Source organism: Pseudorasbora parva, chromosome 13 (assembly GCF_024679245.1).
Source record: "Pseudorasbora parva isolate DD20220531a chromosome 13, ASM2467924v1, whole genome shotgun sequence".
Taxonomy (NCBI): domain Eukaryota; kingdom Metazoa; phylum Chordata; class Actinopteri; order Cypriniformes; family Gobionidae; genus Pseudorasbora; species Pseudorasbora parva.
Window position 1 is genome coordinate 9373587 of NC_090184.1, and position 24972 is coordinate 9398558.

A 24972-nucleotide genomic window follows, 5' to 3' on the forward strand; every position below is an offset into this window, starting at 1 on the left:
GCGGGAGCTCCTGGCCGTCTGGAGTCTAGCGCGCGGAGACTCGGGTGGCTCTCAATAGCAACATTGAAACTGAACACACCTTTTACCTATTTATAGAACGCACCTAAATGAATAATGTTAAAAGTTTTTTTAAATATATATAATTAAATATGAGGTACCCACCATTGTGCTTACATCAGGTACAGACTTTCAATAAATGAGTATTTCAAAATAAATAATATGCCCATATCGTTTAATTTCCAGAACATCATGAATACTACCACTACTGCAAATAATAATAATAATAATTTATTTTATGAAGGAATACGCTTTATATAATTACACCATTTGGAAGAATATTTAAAATCTTTCGGGTGCGTGAAATGTTGCTCGTGATCACCTTGCGCACGAGGGCTGCGACCTTGACCCCATCCAGGATTCAATGTCCAGCGTCGTACCGAATTCCGCAGGTCCCTGAAAAAAAAATAGCACTTATTCCTCTTCGGGAGCTCAAGAAGGGGAGGTGGGGGGCGATCCGAGATGTTGCGGAGCGAGTGGAGGAGGAGGGAAAGAGATAAGTGATCTAAAGGAGACACGATAGGACAAAAAGTGATGATGATGAATACATTGGAAAGTTTTTGGCCCTGACGAGGGTGTCAGATTGAATGGCCTGTGCGCATGTGCGAAGGTGTCCAAACTGACAATGCTCGTGAGATGAAGATAGCGCTGCTGCTGCTTCTGAGCTCAAGGAGGACGCGAGGAATCTACAAGCCGACAAGATGAGATCCAAGGCGAGGGCGAGAAAACTGGCCAAAAGTAGGTCCTTATTGCGCTTCTTTCGCTCCTGAGCGGCCGCGCGGTACTTTGAACCCTTGCGCACATCACCAAAGTGTCATTTTCATTGATCAGTTCCTGCTGAGAGCGCGTCTTTGTCCGGTGCGTTTGTTTTTCAGCTCTCAATCGCATTGAAATCGCTCAAACTCGCCGTGATCCGCGCGTCCACCCTTTACGCCAGATGCTCGTTCAGAAGTTTCGTTTGTGATGGTGCTTTGGCTGAAAAGATCAGGAGAGCGTTCGCAACGCCGTGCTGTTTCGCTCCCTCGTTTTAGCGAAGTCGAGAAACCGTAGAGAATTGTTACACGAAAGTTAGCGGAGAGTTGTCGAAAGGGATAGTAACTTTTTTTTATTGAGTGGTTCCAGGTCTTGTGAAATCATATTCCTGCTTGTTGAAATAGTGGGCGCTCTAGCACTGCTCATGGACCCCAGGACGCACAGACTGAGCGTGGAGATCTCCAGAGCCAGGTCCACCGGATGCTTATAGAAGAAGGAATATGAAACAAAACGGACAATTCTTCCGATAATCTAAAATTAGGAGGTTGCGTTTAGGAATCCTTGTCCACTGGGGTCTGTTTCGGCTCGGTATGCTTCATCTGCGAATGGCAAATCAATAATGCATATTTAGGCAATGTCGTACTGAAGGGGGGAAAAGAGTCAGCTATTTTCTGGACTCGTTCTAAGGCGAGGAAAAGTGTGTAAATCTCCTCTGGACTCTGCACGATGTCTTTGCTTGTTGTTTGTTTGGCTTTCATTGTTTTCCGACTTGTTTGTAATAGGTAGGATTTCACTCTCTAACTCTTTGCTGTGCCCGTGAAAGCTGTGAGAACTTTTGCATGCGAATACAGCGATTCATTAGAAAAGGCTTCATCGCAGCAGTCAATTACTTGATAAAAAGTGTATTGACAGTTGTAACGAGCTTAAAATAATAAGCTGAATAAAAAAATATTCATTTTCAACTGAAGAGCTAGTAGTATGTAACCGTTTTTGTAAATGTCCACCTTCTACGTTTCAACGACATTTATTAAAATATGAAGATATTTTCGTGTGGGAACTTTAAAGCCCGCGTGGGCCTGACGACCTGTTGATTCAAATCGCCGGGAGAACCGTCAGTTTGTTTTGGGACAGAAATGTGGGCCTCGATATTTTTTTTCTCACGCACACTTCCAGACTTCATACAGCACGAGACGTGTTTTGCGATTCACACGTCAGACTGTCGTTTATTCGTGTTTTGTTGTTGGTCATTCAAGATGAATACGCTTTTATGTCGGAGGTCAGTACAGTCACACGACAACTCTCCCGAGTGCTCACTCCATATATACCAGGCCTTCTTTTATTTACAGTTTAATGTATTAATTGTGTAGATATTATAGTTTCGTTTTTGCGTTGGAGAGTTGCAGGGCCTGATCTCAATTTCTAAAGCACAAGCGCTCATTAAAAACTACTGATATGGCTTATTCTGTAGCTACTTTCCTTTCTTCATCTACACCTTATTTCATTTCGTTGCCCTGAAGAGCTAATCAGTGTTCTGCTCTTCCACATTCATATTAGACAGATTTACTTTATGACTGCATTCAATATGTGTGTGCGATATCGAGTTCAAATGTTTATTTGAGTCTACGGGTTCAGTTGCTCACGAATGCATAAAGATATAATAGGCCTACTTAAAAATAACATAAATAACAGACGAAAATAGTATGCAAAGGATATAGCAATGTGTATTATTATTATTATTATTATTATTATTATTATTATTATTATTATTATTATTATTATTAATATTATTATTATTAATAATTAAGCATAATGAATTATTATTCTTTAAATGTGCTACATTGTTTTTATATATTCTCCTTAAAACATATGTCGAAACTATTTTATTATTACAAAATTATTATTATTATTATTATTATTATTATTATTATTATTATTAGTTATTATATCTCAACAGTTTGCCGTCTCGTCATTACAAAAAGAAATTGCAGGTATAGCCTATAATTGCCGAGAAGCCTCTTAAATATAGGCTACGTTTGTATAAGACACCGACGGTCATTGCTTTAAATGATTTCTCATACCTCAGTGCAGTTAAATATCACAGCCATAATTGTGTTTAATTAAACGATATTATAACAGGTTCATGTGGGATCTGAGAAAGGCACAAACCACCATCTGGCGGCTGGATCATCTGCTATTAGTGAACGAATCAAGTGGCCATAAAGTGCTTGATTCATAATGTTAGGCCATTCATTCATTTTTCGACGAGGGTTTAATGCTCTCTGATTTAATATTAATATTATGTGGCTTTATTTACACCCACTTAGTCACTTTGTTCAAGCTTTGCCTTTGATATATCGATAGATTAAGTTGAGTTTTCTCAGAGAATCTTTTTTTTTCCCCCTTTCTTCTCTGGCGCCCAGGTATATTCGCCTCCTTTCTTTCTCTCTTTCTCTCTCTCTCTCTCTCTGAGCAGTATGAACAGTTTTGCAAGGGTAAAATCATATTTTAATTTAAATGAAAGAGTTATTCTGGGGAAATACGAGCGTGTAATTTGTGTAATATATTTATGATATTATTGCAAACAAATATGAATTATTTTGAAGGCACAGCTGGAATTGCGTTTCTAATTAATAATGAACTCAAAGGAGGCCTGACGCTGTCACGATAAACAATGTTGAAAATATTTCTGGTTATGAGCGAAAACATATATGTGCATTAATGCATTCATTCAGTACTTAACCATTTCAGTTGTATCCGACTCGATGATTCCATGCATTTTTTTTTTTTTTGGCGATTATTATTATTATTTTTTCCCTGGGGTAGGTCATATGCATACATTAGGCTAAATGACGTCACAGATTTTTTTCTCCCGGGGCCTACTGTATATATATATATATATATATATATATATATATATATATATATATATATATATATATATATATATATATATATATATACACAGTAGGCTACATTACTTCAGAATATTATTATTTTTTTCTTGTCATAATTACTAATTAAAATATACAGTGAAGTGACGTGACAATGTAACAATCTGCATATTTTCACGATACACTATCTATTTATTTATTTAGCAAATTTCGAATATGTTTAATTTGTTTTATTACTTATTATTTGTACTCCTAATCTTAATCTTAATCTTACAACATATGTCTTTATTATAGGGCAGAACTTTTCTCCCTCTTCCACTTAAATGCGGTCTTTTCTGCTGTTTACATTATGATGCTGTCTTTGAAGAGGACAAGTTGCAAATAGAAATCAAACAGCGATGGATAACAAATCAAAAAGTTCTTGTGCAGCTTATGTTGTTTTGACAAGATGTAATAAAATCAAGCCATAACACTGTAAAGCAACAATGGAAGCTGTGTGTGATGCCTTGCTAGAAGACACAGCCTGTCAGCACTCAAAACTGGCCTTTTACTGGCAAAATGGCTGACATTTAGCTTCAAGCTAGCTGGATGTGTTATGTGCGCAATATGCTTTCACACATGAGAGCTGGTGAACAGACTAATGGTGCATGAGCCATTAGAGATGTATGACTCCTCGCATGCAAGTTTGTGTTTGATAAGAAGTTCTTGTTAAAAGCCATAAAGTGCCAGACTGGAAGAATTGTGAGAAAATCATTTAATGTCTCGTAAGTGTGTGAGTTGATAAAACAACCACACTCACACACACACATAAACATACACACAGGTGAGCATATCATTGATCCAACGACTGACGTTAACCATAATGAAACCAGTTTAAATTCACATTTGATAATGTCACCCTCATCTTGGCATGTGCTACTGCACATGGAGTGCATGCATACACATATTGGTCCTCAATGGGAACCTGCAGGGCAGCTTTTGACCAGACGGCCTGCTTAGTTAACCCCAATCTTAAACGAGAGGAAAGGTTGATGGGTGGCTTATGGAACGCAGGCAGAGCTGGCACGGTTTCCCGCCGAGAGCGCCTGCCCACCTGAGCTCAACTCACTGCGTGAATCGCCCTGTGCTTCCCAGAGGTGAGGCAGCTCGATCTCAACCTTGCTCACGTTTGTCACACGTCATTCATTCTACTTCTTTTTACTGTACTGCGCTGTTGTTGCTCGCTTGTGGCACCTCTTTATGACATCACGGTGACTCGATCGTGGGAGGGCCTTTACGCGTGTGTCTAAACACTGTTTCAGCTGTTCTCTGCCGCACTGGAACTGCACACCCTTTTTTTTTTCTTTTTCCTTTTTCGTTCACCCAATTGTAGGAAAAGTCTAAGCCTATCACTTGACTGTGTTTTGGCAGTCGTGTGCATACCTTAAAGATGAGTTTAGTGTCTTGCTGTTTCCTCCCAGCATAATGCATTTGATTTTTTTCTTTCTCAAGCCTTGTTTTTTTAAGAAAAAAAAAGGATATTTAGAACAGGCCCCCATGCTGTGGAGCAGAGTAGGGTGCAGCGTGCAGTAGGGGAAAGACAGCCATTACAGAACCGTTAAAGCCATGTCTGCGAGAGAGACGTGCTTATCATGTTACAGCACAGGCTGTCTGCAACTCCTTGGCCGTAGAAGCGGACGCTCTGGTGTTTTGAGTGAATTGGAGCTCATTATTCTTTCTTGCTATGCATGCTGTCTTGTATTTGCCATCAAACTGTATAGTAATAATTTATTTTAGACAATTAAACTGCTGAAAATATTTGCATAGAAGTTTTGTAATGACATTTTTTAGTCTGTTTGCAATTGTTTTGTGTGTGTGTATATATATATATAGTCAAACCAAAAAATATTCAGACACCAGATATCATGGTGCAGGACAATAGAGTTCATGTATGTAATTGAGGATAGCAAATTGAAGTACACTGTGACATATACAGTGGACAACCAGTAAAAAGCATAAAATAAATGTGGGACCAACATGATTCAGACACTTTAACCTGACCATGTATTGCTGAAGTGTTTTTAACGCAACCTTTTACACCACAGACTGAATAAAATGAAGCATTGCTTGGTGATTGGTTGACCTAAATTAGTATTATTTAATTGTGTACTTATATTTAACAGCTGATTGGTTAATTGTAATCCATTACATACCTTTCTATCAAAGTTATCTGCACCATAAAAATATTGTTGGTTTAACTGAAAAAAGTAAGTAACCTGGTTGCCTTAAAATTTTGAGTTCATTGAAATTAAAAATTTGAGTTGATACAATGAAGGAAATTAGTTTAATAAAAAGGAACTCAAAATATTATTGTATCTGAACCACATAAAAATGTGATAAATCATGAAAATAGCACACTTTGGCATGTGTCTTCACAAATAAAACACCCAATTTGCTTACAAAATCCTTAATAATATTTCAATAAAGGTTGTCGATTCTCAAAAATTAACTCAATTTTTTAATTTCAATGAACTCAAAATTTTAAGGCAACCAGGTAACTTATTTTTTTTGAATAATTTTGTACAGTGTCACATCAAGATGAATTTGATCTGACACATGCAGTTTAACTCTGAGTTCTTGTCATATTTTATTATCATTTTCTAAATTATAGCGAATAAACTTGTGATAATGTGAATACATTTTTTTTTGACCGTGTATACATATTTATTTTTCAATGGCAAGACTTTGATAATCACCAAGTACTCACATTTTTAAAATAGGTTTTAGGAAATGGAGGGGAAACAAGAGCAGCCTCAACACACATAAAAAGGATGTCAAAATTATACCTTTAGGGGTACAACAGCTTGTCGATGGGGCAGTACCTTTAAAAGGACAACTTTGTACCATTTTTACCACAAAAAGGTTCATTGTAGTACCTTAAGGTACGCATTTGTACTCAAAGGTACTAATATGCACCTTTTAGGAGTAAAAAAGGTACAAAGATGTCCTTTTTAAAGGTACTGCCCCAGCGACAAGCTGTTGTACCCCTAAAGGTATCATTTGACACCCTTTTTTTCTGTGTGAAGGAACTGGCATCTGTGAGAAGAAAACAGCTTTTGCATGCACATATATAATAATAAGGCATTCTCAGAATATCCTTTTCTGTTGTAAGCATTAAGTAAACACTGCTCTCGTATAATGCAAACAAACGCCGGTCTCAGCTCTACAGCAGGAGGGCACTTCTGGCTAAAAAAAACCCCTACACGATGAAACGTCTTCTACATTGTGCGACCTCCGAAAGCTCCGTCGCTGGAGTTGGTCGATACTGTGCAAGGAAAAAAGTAGCTCTGCACACCCACCGCGAAGGACTGTGAGAAATAATTAACCCTGCATCATGTGTTCAGAGTTGCTAATTTTAGGCCGTAAAACGACTTGGTGTCGTAACTCCTGCCCAGAAAGTGCCAGGGAAGTTTCCATCCAATATTTCGAGGCACCCAGTTGTGCTGGGTTTTAATGGGGAGCCGGATTAATATCGTTGTGGATGGTCAACAACACAAGCTGCACAAAGAATTTTGTTCTTTAAAATATGTGACCCTGGAACCACAAAACCAGTCACAAGTCCCACGGGTATATTTGTGGCAATTGCCAACAATACATTTTATGGGCCAAAATTATACATTTTTCTTTTATGCCAAAAATCATAAGGATATTAAGTAAAGATCATGCTCCATGAAGATGTTTTGTGAATTTTGCTACCGTAAATATATCAGAAATGTATTATTACTAGTAATATACCTTGCTACGGACTTCATTTGGACAACTTGAAAGTTGATTTTCTCAATATTTTGATTTTTTGCACCTTCAGATTCCAGTTTTCCAAATAGCCACACATAAATGGAAAGCTCATTTAAAACGCACCAAAATTTCTCTTATGACTGGTTTTCTGGTCCAGGGTCACATATTTTAGGAGTGCGTGCACTGAAATGAAACCTATTCAGGAATTAGTTTCCAATATTTGGAGGGAAATTCCTGTCTAAAAACGACAAATTTTTCCTTGGAAGTGAGCACGCTTCCTATGCGAAGCAGGCTGGGCTGGTGGTTTTGGCACTTTCGGGATGTTTAGAGCGGCAGTTCACCCCTGCAGTGCACACACACACACACACACACACACACACACACACACACACACACACACACACACACACACACACACACACACACACACACACACACACACACACACACACACACACACTTTTGTTTTTGTGACAAATAGGTGTATTTTAATAGGCGTAATGATTTTAATACCATACAAACTGTATTTTCTATCCCCTTACACTGCCCCTGCCCCTAAACCTACCCATCACAGGAAACATTCTGCATTTTTACTTTCTAAAAAAAAACTCATCCTGTATGATTTATAAGCATTTTGAAAAGTGGGGACATGGCCAATGTCCTCATATTACACCCTCTCCTTGTAATACCTATGTCATACCCATGTCATTATACATATTTGTGTCCTCATATGTCACAAAAACATGCCTAAACACACACACACACACACACACACACACACACACACACACACACACACACACACACACACACACACACACACACACACACACACACACACACACACACACACACGTATTCCGTAATTCCCCGCTGAAGTTCCCATGCTTCCGTATACAGCTACCGTGGGCTGTTTGGTCAGACCTTGATGTTGCATCCTCTGGCGATAAGAGAGTAGATGTCATTCCCCAGTGGGCCACTCGAGCTGAGCATTCCCGCTCGCCGCTCACTTTCAACTTTACTAGAGAGCCGTTTTCAAAGGGCCCGGCCTCCACGTTTATCTTTTGAACTCATCTTCTGCCCTCCATCTTTTGTCATTACGGGGGAAGATGGGCAGCTCTGTCTAATCAAGATGGTATGACGTGCCGTAATGGCAGTGGTAGAGTCGTTTTGTACTTTAGAGATAGAGTGCTTAGATGCGCTTTGATAAAAATGTCTTTCATGTTCCCCAAGACCTCTGTCAGCCCATCATCCTTTTTCATAATTGGACAGTGCGGTATGCTGGGATCCACTGTAATTGAACCATCATTATCCAGTGACTTTCTCAGGGTGAGGCAGCCTATATTTGCTTAATGCTTAACTTTTCTTTGTACGCATGAGCGGGGGTGGGATCGTGCGCCGTGTACCAGATGAATGCTCTTGCTTACTGCCCCTTCAACTATTTTTGTCCATGAAAATTGGCTTAATTACGTGAATGGTTGTTTCTCTTTGCTCTGCGTCGCAACACAATTAGTCCATCTCCCTGGCTGCAATTTGTTTTCATAAAAAACGAGAGTGTTGGCACGCTGATTATGAAGCTCTTGCTCTCGAGGGAGAGGCGGCACTATTGGTGTGTTAAATTTCATTAACTACAGTGCGGCTTACTGGAAAAATATATAAAACCTCAAGCTGCCGCCATTTTCTTTAACCACTTTAAGGCCGACATCCTAAACAAATCATTACTGGCACACACACACTAAACCCTGGCCACTTGAACTTTCTGCTTCTGCTACTTCTCCTTTCTTTTATTTGTGTTTGTATTTTTGGTATCTTAAACTTCATGTAAGCCTCAGGCTCATTAATCTTCATTCAATAAATGATCCTAAAATAAATGTTCTTTTAAAAACCTTTACTCAGTAAAAACGTATATATTTATGAGTACTATGCATTTTTTATGTAGACAAATATGCAAAATGTGGTTTGTTTGTGATGCATTTTATGTATTTTCAGAGGGAATTTGCATAACGGGGTCTTTACTGTCACCTCTCAGTTGACTTCTAGAACTAAAGCGTGTGGCATATGGGTGTTTTCACTTCTGTCAAAAGAAAAAAAACGAAAAAAAAAAAAAAATCGCCCTCGTCAGATTGTTAGTGAAATGCTGAGAAGGGGTTTTTAGGGAGTCAGCAAAACATTTCAAGATGGGCTATTAACTTCAATCTCGAACTGCGATTTGCCTGTCCATGAAAGCGCAGGCTCTCTCCAGCGAGGCTCCGGTTCCAGCGTAATGATGAGGCTGTGTGTGAAAATATTGAATTGCAAAAACATCCAGTGTGTGAGCTTGTGTGAATGTGCCTTTCAGCGCAGCACCGGCGCTAAACTCGCAGTGTCTGAGTGATGGACAACAAATGGCGTTTTGTGCTGGGCAGACGCCCCATCTCTGGCAGTCAAGCTGAGGGGCCGTTATCAGCCGCGCATCTGACCCCTGGATATTTCACCGCCTCCGTCAGCCATCCGACACTGGGGTCTGACGCGTCCTAACGAATGAAATGGAAACCTGAATATGGCTTTTTGTCAGTCAGAGGCAAGAATGACTTCAATACGTCAAGTTATGATTTTGCTCAGAGCTGTGAGCATCGAACTGTGAGTTGAGGAAAATATTTTATGAAGATACATGCTACTTTTGAAGTCTTAAATACCAATTCGACAACAATGTGCATTAAAAAAAAAAAAAACACACACACAAATAAAACTGGAAAACTGCTGAGCTACTGTCAGGAAAATGTTAGTGAAATTGCTGTTGTAGTTAGTTTACTCCCCAAAACTGTGCTACAAATAAAAATGCCTAAGTTGTCGGACAAAAAATAAATAAAATAATCTTATCACATCCTCATGTTTGTTAGCATAGGACTTCACTTGACATCATTTATTGTTAAGGCCTGTTCACTTGAACTTTAAAGATAACTATAACGATATAACCTATACCAGGTGATAATTTTGCAGCTTCTGGATTCTGATTGGCTGTCAAAGCTGCTGGAAAAAAAATAGTTTTGAAAATGATTTTAACACTATCGTTCTTCTGCGGCGTTATCGTTATATATGTAGTGTGGAGGATTATGATCCAAGTTATTCAACTAAATATACAAATAAAATGTATTAATTAGATCATATTTAATTCTATAAACTATCCAAATCAATCTAGCCAAATCAAATTTTGTTGCAATATTGTCCTGTTTAACACTGTGAAGCTGCTTTGAAACAATCGTCATTGTAAAAGCGCTATATAAATAAAGTTGATTGATTGATTGATTGATTTGAGGACATTTAAAAGAATGAAATGACTGATCATGGATGATAACTATAATGGTAGCAATTTATTTTACAGTCCTGTTCCGCATGTACATACTGTACTTATTATAGCAATTACAATACTTGGGTTATAACTAGGTACTAAATCTGAACCCATAAACTTAAATAAAAACCTAACCTTAACCCCTGTAGTTACCTTATATTACCAGTACTTTCTTTGGTAACTACAGTAAATACAATATAACTAATATTAATGGTCCTTTAAGATTAGCCTTAAAACGTTTGTCAAGGATAACTTAATAAAATATGCAACATCCTTGCCACAAACCCAGGTCGTTTCAGTTTTGAATCTACGTGTGTGTGTGTGTGTGTGTGTGTGTGTGTGTGTGTGTGTGTGTGTGTGTTTCAGGCAGCGTTTGAAGTTTTGTCTCTAGCGGGTGCTACCTCTAGTTTAGGTCCGTTTAGAGGCTTGTTGCTGGTTTTGGGCCCTGTGCAATGATGATAATGAGAGAAGCTGTTGAATTCTGGGAGGGTGTACAAGTTGGCCGCATGTCAGTCCCCCCTCGCCCCCCACACCCTCTCGGCTACTTCCCCCGGCCCTTTTTCTCTCTGTGAACCGTATGTTGGCACCGGTGCCCCTTTTCCGACTGCTGTCCACTTCTTCAGCTCCTACCGCCTTCTCTCTCTCTCGCTCTCTTGTGTTTTTCTCCTTCTTTATTTCACTCGCTCTTCCTCTGCTCTGGAAGCTCCAGCGCAGGCCTTTGAAAAGATGCGGCGCTTTGTCTCTGCGATAAAAGATGCCATAGTTTCCCTTTTCCTCTCCTTTCTCCCCGTCCCTCAGCGGCTCTTGTAAAAGTGCAAATTGTCCCCTCCGAGGGGTTGTCCTCCTGGCTTCAGAAGGCCCCGATTCCAGCCTGTTAATTACGCTGAAGATTCCATCTCTGCAAAAAGAGCCGAGATTCCCACAACCACCTGGCCTTCTTTTCTTGTCGGCTTTGATGGCAGGCATCCCACCCCTCTCCACCTCCTCCTCCTCGTACCACACTTTTCTCTCTCTCACTCATTAATAGAGGTTTTGAATTGCTTTCTGACCCTGACAAACTGCTCTTGCTGAAAAGGAGATGAGAGCAGGAACAGGAATGAGCACTGGTGGGGGCAGTGGTGTTGATGGGATTGAAGAGAGTTGGTGCAAGTATGTATCAAGTCCGCGGCTGGAGACTGTAAAGGTAGGGGCTGCACAGATTAGTCAGTTAGCACTGCCACCGGTTGAGGCATTGGATCTGTTTTGATTAGGAAAAAATCTATGCATTTTTGTTGCTCAAACAGTAGAGCGTGGTATTAGCATAACCAGGATCATGGGTTATATTCCCAAGGTGTATACAAGGCTAAAATGTACACCTTGAATGCAATCTGAGGCGCTTTGGGTAAAGCATCTGCCAAATTTATAAATGTAAATGTCACTTTACTTCAGTTGTGCCTGATCTATAGATGGTGACAGCAGATGGAAATTAAAATAATAATAATAATAATAATTCAGACAAAGACAAGAACACTTTTTGTTTAAACAGCCCGACATTAAATACAGTGAGAGATTTATTGCTGGATGGATTGTTTATGTTCAGTTGAAGTAAAGCAGGATATTAATATATGTAAAACAATATAATTACTTTTAAAGAGACTTTTTTTTTTTTTTTCAATTCAGTGATTTACTAGTCTGCCACAATAATGGAATATCATAAAATAATGTAATTTGGAGGCTTTTCTTAATTTAATTATTATTGAATAGTATTGAGGAAATTAATAATAAGAATGTATATTCTTATTAATTTCCTCAATACTATTATTTAGTAATTAAAGTAAGAAACCCACCAAATTATATAATTATATATATATATATATATATATATATATATATATATATATATATATATATATATATATATATATAGAGAGAGAGAGAGAGAGAGAGAGAGAGAGAGAGAGAGAGAGAGAGAGAGAGAGAGAGAGAGAGAGAGAGATTAAGTCATTGTTATAATTTAGAGTAATATTTTAATTTAGAGTAATATTTTAAAATCACACTTAAATACATTTATATACATACAGTATATACACACAATAATAACATTTAATAATATGCTAATTAATCAAATTACAAAATAACCCCTTTAAACAGCTCAATTACATTTTGACAACCCAATCTCTCTCTCTCTCTCTCTCTCTCTCTCTCTCTCTCTCTCTCTCTCTCTCTCTCTCTCTCTCTCTCTCTCTCTCTCTCTCTCTATATATATATATATATTTAATTATTATTATATATATATATATATATATATATATATATATATATATATATATATATATATATATATATATAAATATATATATAAATATATAAATATATCTTTGGAGTAATACTTTAAATCGCACTTAAATTCATACATGTTTGAAACCACATGAGGCTGCGCGAATGATGAAATAATTCTCATTTTGGGCTCGACTATTCCCTTAAGTGATCTCAGTTTGGACGTTTTAGGTCAACAACAGAGTGACAATCCCGAAACAAATTTGTTTTCCATTGAGTTTAATTTGCAGTGCTCTATTGAATCCCAAGCACCGATCAATATGTTCTCATCCCTCTCCAGCAGTGCAGAGCTCCACGTGAAAGAGCAAGAGAGATAGAGAAAGGCAGGATTGAGAGAGATCAAGCCTTTGGAAGGTAAACAAATTGCTCTATTATACCCTCTGTGTCTATGACATTATCATGGGATGGTCTCAGGGGAGAGGCTTTCACCAGATTAGAAGCGTCTACAAAGGGAAGAGGGACGTTCCTGCACTGTACTGGCAGTGCGCCACAGTCTTCGTCCACCCGGGAGATAATCATTAACTCCCCCACACAAAGACACACGGCGGTTTGCTCGCTAGCGTGCTTCTGTTTGGCCTGCTCGGACATTCTGCAGAGGGCAGGCCAGAGTCGTCCACCTAGAGGTGTAGTGCATGTGCTTGAGGAGGAAGTATGCTTGCCTTTTCAAAATAATATTTATGCAACTTTTGACCCTCTCTGCCTGAAGTTCCCTTTTGAAACTATACAGACAATTCCTATCGTTTTCTCCACAAATCACAATAAATTAAACCAATAAACCAAAATTGTCAAGCAATGTTTACGTAGAGTAGTGAGCTGAGTGGTTTATTCCCCTATAATTTAGGTTATCTTTTAGAAATGGGTTTCAAATACTTTTTTTGTGAGCGGTCAAGGTTGGGCTTATAATTTGCAATTGCAAATGAGGATAAAACCCCACTGTCCAAAAAAGAGATTTCTGGCTGTTCTTTTCCATCAATGAGACCTTTTCTCTGGGCATCTCAGTGGATTTGTGTGATTTAGAGCGTTTGGAGGGTTGCAGAGGGCAGCGTTTAATTCACACAAGTCTACTTTGTGACTTCTGATATTTGCTTTTTCTCTCTCACACTCTTTTTCTCCCCGTCGACTCAACCCACATCCTTCAGCTCGCATAAAGTGAAGATCCGGTTTCGGAGTAGTGTTTTATGAGTGGTTAGAATACCAGCCTGTGTGGTTTTTTTTTTGTCCTCTCCTAAGCTGACCATTCACAAATGTCTCTGAGGTTTTTGAAGATGTCAATTAAAGTTTTAATTGGACATAAGTTATTCCAAACAAACGTCTTTTCTTCCCGAGGACAGCCTGTCAGTCAAATGGAAGTTCCTGATGTTGGCATTATTGAAATTATTTTCAGGCTTTTGAGGTTTTTAGGGAGTTCCACACAGTCTCACAGCACATTTTGTTGTTGTGACAACTTTGGCAACTGTTACAGCTTTGCAGAGGGAATGATGTAAACTGGATTTCGGGTTTCAAGCCAATAACGCGTGAGAAAATAATTGTATATATACACGCACAATACACACTTATATACACAATGCCAGGCAGTATCTTATACAAAGCACTCCAGTTTCATTGTGTCTTGTGTTGCCCATGTGCAGCAGCAGTCAGATGAGCTCCGGACAGGCCTACAAATGTTTTCTGTTACGTCTCCTGAGAAACAAAGACTTTTGATCACACTCAAACTGACTTTTGCTTTTCTAGCCAATTACATGATTCATTTCCTCAGCTATTGTGCAATTCAGTGCAACATGTCATCATAATAGAAGTCAGAGGTGCGGGAATTATAAAATGCTGTTGACAGCAGCAAATATTTATTTATTAACTGTAACTGGCTTTCAGAATGCGTTGCTCTGTCCTCTTTCTGCACCTATCCGCCACTTGGGGTCCATTACCCACGTTTTGTTTATTATTATCTGGTGAGCTTGAATGGCATATTTGGAGGTTGAAGGTCATCAGTTTAGGTTGTTTTAGAGCACACCGGTTGCCCTCGCTACTTACTACAGTTACGGCGTGTGGATCAAGTTCGACCATGTGTGAGAGAGAAGATCTGGCTAATTTTCCTGGTGCAGTTAGACAGAAAATCTATCAAAAAACATAAACCAGGTTTTGGTCTGGTCTTTGATGGATCATATTTTTTGATAATTGCATTTCAGACACACTCTAAAAAATTCTGGGTAAAAAACAACCCAATAATAGGTCAAATATGGACTAACCCAGCGATTGGGTTTTCTTAAGCAAATATTTAACCCAACCGCAGGATTAAAACAACCCAATCGCTGGGTTCAAACAACCCAATTGCTGGGTTAGTTTTTAGAGTGCAGCCATGACCGCACACTGTCAAAAAAAGAGTACAAAATTGTTCCTTTTAAGGTACAAGTGGCCGTCACTGGGTTGGTACCCCGTAAGGGTAAATTTTCGTACCTTTAAGTCAGGGGTAGGCAAGTTCGGTCCTAGAGAGTTGATATCCTCCAGAGTTTAGCTCCAACCCTTCTAAGCCACCACAGTATAAAACTCATTGCTCCCACCATACATTACAGCATTAAGAATGTCACCATTGTTGAGATTTATATGCTGATTCTTGATATCTGTGTACGTCTAACACCCCCCCCCCCCCCCCGATTATTTTTAGTCAGTGATTAGTTTAGTCAAACATTATTCTTCATGACACAGTTTGCTTATGGCTTCTTTTGTTTTAAACAATTGTGTTTGTAACAAAAAACACAAACTCACATAAAAATCCAAGTCGAACTGCCCAACTAAAGGAAATACTGATCTCCATAATGGTGACTACACTTTTTCAGTAAAACATTAAAATCTAAACCTGTTAATTCTCAATAAGAGCTTATATAGACCTCTTTCAGGGTTGGAACCAAACTCTGCAGGACAGCGGCTCACTAGAACCGAACTAAGGAAAACAATGGTATAATTGTACCCTAAGGACCATCTGTGTACCTGTAAAGCTACAGTTATATGTTTTGTTCCCCAAGGAACACAATTGTACCTCCACTGTACCTTTTTCTGAGAGTGCATGTCCTGCTTTTCCTGGGTCAACATATTTAGATCCTGCACAACATTCCTACATGAAAATGTAGTTCTTACCATATCCCTAACTTTAACCCTACTCGTAAGTTATCCCTAAAAATCAGAGGCAAATGATAGGTGAATAACACTCATGTAGAAGCACTTAACCCTGGTTGCAAGCCTAGTGCTGTGAACAGATTCTACATTATCACATACCACAGTATGTTAAGAGTTGTAGTCTTCCCTTGACATTTGCAAATGTATTCAAATTCCTGGAGCTTTATCATTTATACAAATGTGCATTATTGCGGTATACGTATGAGATCTCAATACAATATTTTTTTGGTTTGAATAGACACACAAAGCATCATTCACTATGTACAGACACCAAGATAACCTTTAGCCCAAACCAAGACACACACCGTAACACTTAATATTACACCACTAGTCCATTTTCTATTGTATTTCTTGATGAATAGAATATTATTTGCTATATGTGTCATAAGTCGCAAGGGTATATTTGTGGCAGAAGCCAACAATACATTGAATATGTCAACATTATCCATTTTTCTTTTATGACAAAAAAATTGTGTTCGATGAAGATATTTTGTAAGTGTCCTACCGTAAATGTATTATTACTAATATGCATTGCTAAGGACTTCATTTGGACAACTTCAAAGACAATTTTCTCAATATTTAGATTTTGTTTTGCACCCTCAGATTCCAGATTTTCAGGGTCCAGGGTCACATATATCTTGTCTAGGTCTTTCATTGTTCTTTTGGTTTCAGAGGTCATATATTTTTGTTCTTGTCTTACACCTAATTGAAATGACCATGAACTTGACATATAAACGTTAGTTTGGAACCCCTGAAGTGCTGGATATAATCTGGGAAAAGCACACGCGCACATAAATGTGCTGAAAATGTAACAGTTGCGAATCCGATCGTCCCTCCCTCTGTGCATGTCAGCACTCTCTCTTTTAATTAAAACTAGGTGTGGGACTCCTGCCTGTTCTTTTGACACCTCCCTATTTATCTACCGGACACAGTTCAGGGCGAGACCTGTGCAGAAGGGAAGATTTTTGTTTTAAGAGACTTTTCTTTGATGCCAAGTTCCTCCTGAAAAAAAAGAGCCGCCACATCTGACTCGAGTTTGCTGAAATAACAGCAAATGTTTGTCTTGTATTGTATGGCACGCCGTTTGAAAAGCAATAAAGCCCCTCTTCCAGCGCCTAAAGCACCTCTTAATAAAATAGTCAAGAATAACTGCTTTACCCTAATCTCTGCCATAGATTACATAGCTTGGGGCGGGAAATTAGCAGCAGACCCCCATGGCTCTCTCCGTGGCTTGCAGCAACGGCCGGTGAACTTTACATGGCTGCTTTATGTCTATGAGGGCAGCGTCCTTTTTATTGAAATGATATTAGAAGCAACATGTGGCTAATGTGATCAAATTTTCCATGGCCTGGTCCTGATCAGGGGTGAAGAGGCTATGGCTACAAACGCATTCATTGACAAATAAGAGCCCTGCTGCTAAAGGTCAAGGGTGTAAGTATGTGTACTCTGTATGTATGTGTGTATCTTTAAGGAGTGAGTATGTACGGTAAGCATTCTTGCTGAAGCTTAAATGTGCTGCGTAACACACAAGAATGGACCTCATTGGTTCTTGTAAAAGCTCAAATGTGCTGCGTATCATGATAATGAACCTCATTGGTTCTTGCGGAAGCTCAAACGTGCTGCGTACCATGAGAATGAACCTCATTGGTTTTTGAGGAAGCTCAAGCGTCCTGCGTAACACGAGAATTAACCTCATTGGTTGTTGAGGAAGCTCAAGCGTGCTGCGTAACACGAGAATGAACATCATTGGTTGTTGAGGAAGCTCAAACATGCTGCGTAACACGAGAATGAACCTCATTGGTTTTTGAGGAAGCTCAAGCGTGCTGCGTAACACGAGTATGAACATCATTGGTTGTTGAGGAAGCTCAAACGTGCTGCGTAACACGAGAATGAACCTCATTGGTTTTTGAGGAAGCTCAAGCGTGCTGCGTAACACGAGAATGAACCTCATTGGTTCTTGCGGAAGCTCAAGCGTGCTGCGTAACACGAGAATGAACCTCATTGGTTCTTGAGGAAGCTCAAGCGTTCTGCGTAACACGAGAATGAACATCATTGGTTGTTGAGGAAGCTCAAACGTGCTGCGTAACACGAGAATGAACCTCATTGGTTTTTGAGGAAGCTCAAGCGTGCTGCGTAACAAGAGAATGAACCTCATTGGTTCTTGCAGTTCAAGCAAACATAATTGATCTTCCGTTTACCACAACTAATGTGTGAGTTGATCAATACTTATTATGTCAATAAAAGCCTAAATTCCATCTGTGTATAAAGTGTATGTCTCATGTCTGAAAATTTGGACTAAAGCTTTAGTTAGTAAGATATTTATATATATATGGGTATCGGATAGATTAAGGGATGCAGAATATGACTATGCAGAATAAGGCCTCTTAATAAGGAACTAGTTAATAGTGAAAACTGGACCATAAATTAAAGTTTCGGACCCACTTTATATTAGGTGGCCTTAACTACTATGTACTAACATTGTAATTAATAATTTGATACAATGCACTAATTGTGTACATACATGTTTTTACATTGTACTGTAATTAATTTCTGTAGTTTCATTTGTAATTCCACAGTTGGCACTTCCCTTACACCTAACACTACCCTTAAACTGACCCATCCCACCACACCTGTCCCTAACTCTACCCATATCCCACCTCAATATCAGAAAAAGTGTTTTATAATACAATATGAACACAGTTCGTACATTGTACTTATTTTTGATGTAAGAACATAGTACTTAAGGCCACCTAATATAAAGTGGGGCCAAAGTTTTCATAGCATTGTACAAGCTACGGTTAATAAATAAATAAGCCAAAGGGCACACAATGAAGGAATGAATGAAAGAATAACAAACAAACACTAGGACATTTCTCATCATGTCTTGTTTTCCATAGAAAAAAAGAAAGTTTAATTTAATTGAGTTTAATTGAGCTATCCCTTTAAGACAGGGGTGGGCAACTTCGATCCTGGAGAGCTCAGTGCCAATCCCGATAAAAAACTTACCTTCCTGTAGCTTTCTAGTAATCCTGAATACATTTATTAGCTTGTTCAGGTATGTTTGATTCGGTTTGGAGCTAAATTCTTTAGGACAGTGGTCTTCAGGACTGAAGTTGCCCATCTCAGCTTTAGGAACTAGGAGACAATTACAGTGGGTGCAAGTGAAATAGGGATTTTCAAAATGTTGTGAAATACCTGATTTCAAAGTTTCAAGACATTTTTCAGTGTAGTGAATGTGGATTAGAGATACTGACAGTTTTATCCCCATAAAATTGGGAAATGAAGTTATAGGAAAGGCAGTGATGAACTTTTACAGATGCATGAAATTGGTTGCGAGACAAAGAAGGATAAATAGGACAAATAGAGAGAGAGAAAAGAGAGAGAATAAAGAAATAAACGGGAAAGGGAACAGTGATACAAAAACAAAACAATAATAGACATACTGTAACAAGACAAAAATATCTTCACATCAGAAACAAAGTCAAATGTGTTTAAAATTAAGATGGTTGGTATCTTTTCAAATATTTTGTTTGAAGTGCAGGTCCAACCAAATAATCTGTTTGGAATCAAAAATGAAAGTTCTGGATAAAACATTTCAAATGTTAATAAAAGAGATACTCTGGAACATGTTTTTACTGCTGAGGGTATAAAACCAAAATTTTAAATATTATTTTACTGAGCACCTGGGCTTTATACGACCCCTCCTTTCCCTCCACGGGTTTGTATGCAGTAGTGGGGTTTATTTTCCCAAGCGCCTCTCGGGTATGATAGAATTTGAGTGCTCACACATATGAGCTCATCGCTTTACTGGTGGGCCACAACTGCAAAATGTTAACTGTCATCAGGATAATTTAAGTATTTGTAAGTTGTTTCCTTCGCACCAAACTGAGAGATATCTCACGTTACCTTTTAGCCCCATCGCACACTTTTATCGGAAAGAAGCCTCCCTGCCATCCATCGTCCACTAGATTGACGATCAGCGTCAATGATTCCTTCTGGAAGTATTAATAATGAGATTTATGCCAAATGTCTCTTCCCTCCCACAAATGTTTTGTGGCGTCCGCAAAGCTTGATTCAATTACAAAGCTGGGTTGTTCTCAGATCTCAAGTCCGTTTTCAATTGAAGGAGGTCATGCTTCGTGCTTCTCATTGTCTTGACAGACTTTTTGAACTAATCAGATCTGGGGGGTCACAACTGGTTTTGTTTCAGGTCTTCAATTGTACGCATGTTCCCCAACCCTGCCTTAAATTGGATTTTCAACCAGGTCGGTGTCCGATAGCGTCCAGTGTCCGCTTTGAAGTGGAGGAACTTTCTCCATCCCCCTCGAGCCAGAGCTCCTTATCTGTCGCAATGAAGGACTATTGTTTCAGTCAGCCAGACATTGTTGATTACCCTTTTCATCGGAGTGAAGAGGCAGGTAAAGACAAATCCAATTTTACCACGCTTGCATTTGACCTGGGACACAACCCCCAGGCCAGTGGTCTTGAATTACATGACCTCTGGAAAGTTCCCTGACTTTCAACAAACTGCCGGCCTGATCTTTATGAGACAAAAAGTGTGAATACAGGCACAAAGACACACATTTTAAAAATGCTTTCAAAGACCAAAAAAGGATTGGATGGGCAGGTTCTTCTGGAGTTGGAGGAGTAACAGTGGTGCGAATGGGACAGGGAGTCAGTCTGAAAGGGGCTATTCTTCCTCCCGTGAGCACATCAGCTTGTACAGCTGTTGAAGCAACGCGAGCAATTATCACCCGTTTACCGCTGTTGATTTGTGAGGGCTTTCTCTGGGGCTCTGTGGAATGCCCTTTTTTTTCCAGGGTTTGTTTTTGGGGGGGTTTCTCAGCTCACAGACAGCTTTCAGAGGAGGATTTGCTTAATTGTTTGATAGCATCTGTCTTACTGTGCCTGAGGAGGAAACAGATAGCTTTATGTTAACATGTCTTGGGGAAACCGGACTGCATTTAATCCAAATTCTATGCCAGTGTTCACAATAGTTTGTCTGGCTATCACCAGACCAAGCTCAATTAAAATGGTCTGAACATTGGTCTGGGGAGTCTGCTCTGTATTTTCTACTGCACACGAGGTGTGATCAACGAGCATTATTCAAATGACTCTGTATGCAATTGGATAGTCCTTTAACCAATCAGACCACAAGAGGCGTGATCTGTCATCGTGTTAAACCTGACAATAGGTGGATAAGCCAGTCTGCGATTGGTTCCCGCAAAAGTGTAACAGAAGTAGTAGAAATGAATGTGTTTCTGGGCAAAATCAAATCGCCGGCAGAACAGTCTACAGTACTGCAATAAATGAAGAATATGAACATTCATAAAAGCAGAGTGTAAAATAGTTAATGAGCTAACACAGAATCTACTTCATTTGTGCTGTGGATTGGCATTCTTTTGACATTGTCATTTAAGAAAGGGTTTGTTGTTTGCTGTTTTGGGGTCACTTTAGAATGTATTTTTTTATTTTTTGGCTTGAGGTGATAAGACAGGCTTTAGGGACATTAGGGACCGGGTACAGAGGTAATAGGCCTTACTAAAGGTGCTGGAAGGCAACTGAAGGGCAGAGAGATATTTCCCTAGTGAGTGAGAGTGTGTTTCTGACCTAGCTATACATTAGGGACAAAAACTGCTGCAAAATGTCCCCAGAAGTAAGCCAAATCTGACAAAACCTCTTTTCAAGAATGTCCTCAAAGGGGAAATGTGGCCATAAATACTACAAATAATTCTACAAATGTAATTTTCCCAGCCTGCAATACATTTTTTTTAATAACATTAATAATCAATAATAAAATAACATATTTATGGCAACACAAATGCAGAAAAAGTCACCAAAAAATATTATTTTAAGATTTACTAAACAAGGCAAATTAGTGTGACTGCCCAATTATCCCCGAAAAAAAAAAAAATGGAATTAGAAAGTTCTGCACATGATCTACTGATCAGGTCAGCCGCAAAAATAACCCTGTCCATGCCTTTACAGCATTAATTGATCACTGCGTGTCTTTAGTAAATCTGCCAAAAGAGGTTTGCTAGTAAATCTGGCCCATGATGTTTAACGTCATAATTTTTGTTTCATAATTGCTTGTATTTATTATTGGGGTTGCTGTTAGTCTGTAGTAAATATGAAAAACATTAGAAGTCTATGATAATGAGTTAAAAGCATGAGAGTGTGTATGTGTGTGCAACTAGCATCTTGAGTCTTTCTTCACGCTCAACTCTCACCCAAATTAAAGCTCAGCAGGTATCTGGCCAGCTCTTAAACCCTCCTCCACATCTCACCCTCCGTATATCTGTTTCTCCAAGCGCTTTGTTTCCCCTCAGCCTGACTTTTCAGGGAAAATCCTCATATTTGTGGCTTGTGTTGGCAGCACGCTGGTGCTGAAATGTAGATTTTTGAGTGTGACCCTGACCTCGTTCGACACAGCATTGTTGTTTCACGTCTTCTGAACTTTTAGCTTGCTCCCATCCAGTCGAAAAGACAGCCTCGGCTTAAATATGGCCCACCACCCCATCTGTCACTTGCTTTTTTCAGGCATTTTTTTAATGAGCCGCTAGATCGTTTTCACGTCGACATCCACATGAGAGATTATGGCTCATTTGAGCTCTGTAGACGCAAACGAAGAATAAACAAATCGATACCATCCAGTCACAATACCTTTCTGGAGCATGCAAAACTCATTTCCAGCTTGCCCAAATATCCCCACTTTTCTGTCCGCAGGACGCCCAGAATAGAGATGCTATCTGATCTGAGTTCAGAAATGAAACATGTCATAGCAAATTATGAGCATGTTTTTTGAATTACTTACTCTTGGGCTGGCCTGAAATCACGGCGTTTCAAGGCGGGAGACGGAGAGGAGTGAGACGGAGAGAGAGAGAGTAAAACGGACAGACTAAGGGAGAGAAAGACAGAGTGTGTGTTTGCTCTGGAACAAATAATATCACTAGGGCTGACTCATGCACTGCACAAATGAGAAATGATGAGAAGAAGCCCGAGTCATTGCTTTTTGGCTAAGTTTGGAGCATCATTTACTGAAACTGGCCTGGACCTCTACGCAGTAATAACCACATCCTCCAAGCATCTTCAGCAAGGCCTGTTTTTATAGCTGGCAACGATGGGCACGGGCTTGTTAAGACCTAGACTGGTGCGGATGGAGCGGGCCAAAGGGGAGCAGTGCCACAGAAAGAGTCATTCTGATAAAAAATGTGCTTTGCGCACCAGAGAGATGACTAGTGCAGCTAAAAGAGACACATCTCGTGTGTGTAGAAAAAGTGTTGTTGTCAAGCACGGTGGAAAATAGAGAGACAGAGAGAAGTGGAGGAAAAACAAGGAAATCAGCAATGGCCACACACACGAATATGTGTTTACGGGGACTATAGGCGCAATGGATTTAGTCAGTGCAAATAGTCTTTATATCCCCTTATACTTCCCCTACCCTTAAATCTACTGATCAGCCATTGTAATAGCCACATCATTAGACACATTTTTGTCTTTATAAACCATATAAACAACAACAACACACATACTTGTTTGTTTTTGTGACATATGGGGACATTCCATAGGCGTAATGGTTTTTATACTGTACAAACCGTATTTTCTATCCCCCTACACTGCTCCTGCCCCTAAACCTACCCATCACAGGAAACATTCTGCATTTTTACTTTCTCAAAAATTTCATCCTGTATGATTTATAAGCATTTTGAAAAGTGGGGACATGGCCAATGTCCTCATATTTCACCCTCTCCTTGTAATACCTGTGTCATAACCATGTCATTATACACATTGTGTCCTCATATAAAAACATGCCCCCCCCACACACATTGGTTTTCACATTTCATGGGGACTTTCCGTAGACATAATGACTTTTATACTGTCCAAACTGTACATTCTATCCCCTTATACTAACCCTAACCCCATCACAAAAAACTTTCTGCAATTTTACATTTTCGAAAAACATTTTATGAGCTGTTTATAAACTCTAAGCTGTTTTCCTCATGAAGACCAAAAAATGGCCCCAAAAGGTAAAAAAAATACTAGTATTACTATCCTTGTGATTGTTCCCCATAACGCAGGGAATACCAGGCACACATACACATACACACACGTACTGACTAATAATTGTTTCATTGTCATAAAGTAATGTCACAATGCAAACAATTGTAATGGTCAAAAATTTTACTATGAAGTCTTCAACCAAAATAGCATTTATACATTTTTGCGTGCTAAAATATTAGAGAGACACACATATTTTTCCAATCAGAAATTTTAAGTCAAGTCAACTATATTTATATAGCGTTTTTACAATGCAGATTGTTTTAAAGCAGCTTCACATTGTTAAGCAGGACAATAATGAAACAGAATTGGATTTGGCTGTACAGCCGCTCTGGAGAAAACAGTGATGTCATCAGCTCATTTTAATTATCATATCGACAACGTAGGCAGATTAGGAATTTAGTTAATTTAGTTTAGTAAATACATTTATTTGGATATTTAGTTAAACATTTAATGTCCCCAACTTAGCAAGCCAACCAACGGCAACAGTGGCAAGGAACCAAAACTCCATCAGGTGCATAAAGGTGAAAAATAAACCTTCTGAGAAACCAGACTCAGTCGGTGGTGCCAGTTCTCCTCTGGCCTATTAACAAACGGTGTATTATTATTATTCTTGCGAACTTACAG

At 39.0% G+C, this 24972-nt stretch overlaps 1 protein-coding gene across 11 annotated transcripts in view; it reads left to right on the top strand.

Moving 5' to 3' along the window:
• The first annotated feature begins 352 nt into the window (after positions 1–352).
• Positions 353–24972, top strand: part of prdm16 (PR domain containing 16) — a 313157-nt gene continuing 288537 nt past the window's right edge. For 2 of the 11 annotated variants that reach the window (XM_067413114.1, XM_067413121.1), the window contains exon 1: positions 353–795. In XM_067413114.1, the coding sequence (XP_067269215.1) occupies positions 759–795 (37 nt within the window). In that variant the 5' untranslated portion in view covers positions 353–758. Of the gene's footprint in view, positions 796–11857; positions 11987–13456; positions 13474–24972 lie in introns of those variants that run through there. The other 9 variants (XM_067413120.1, XM_067413116.1, XM_067413123.1 and 6 more) reach the window with 9 other exon arrangements.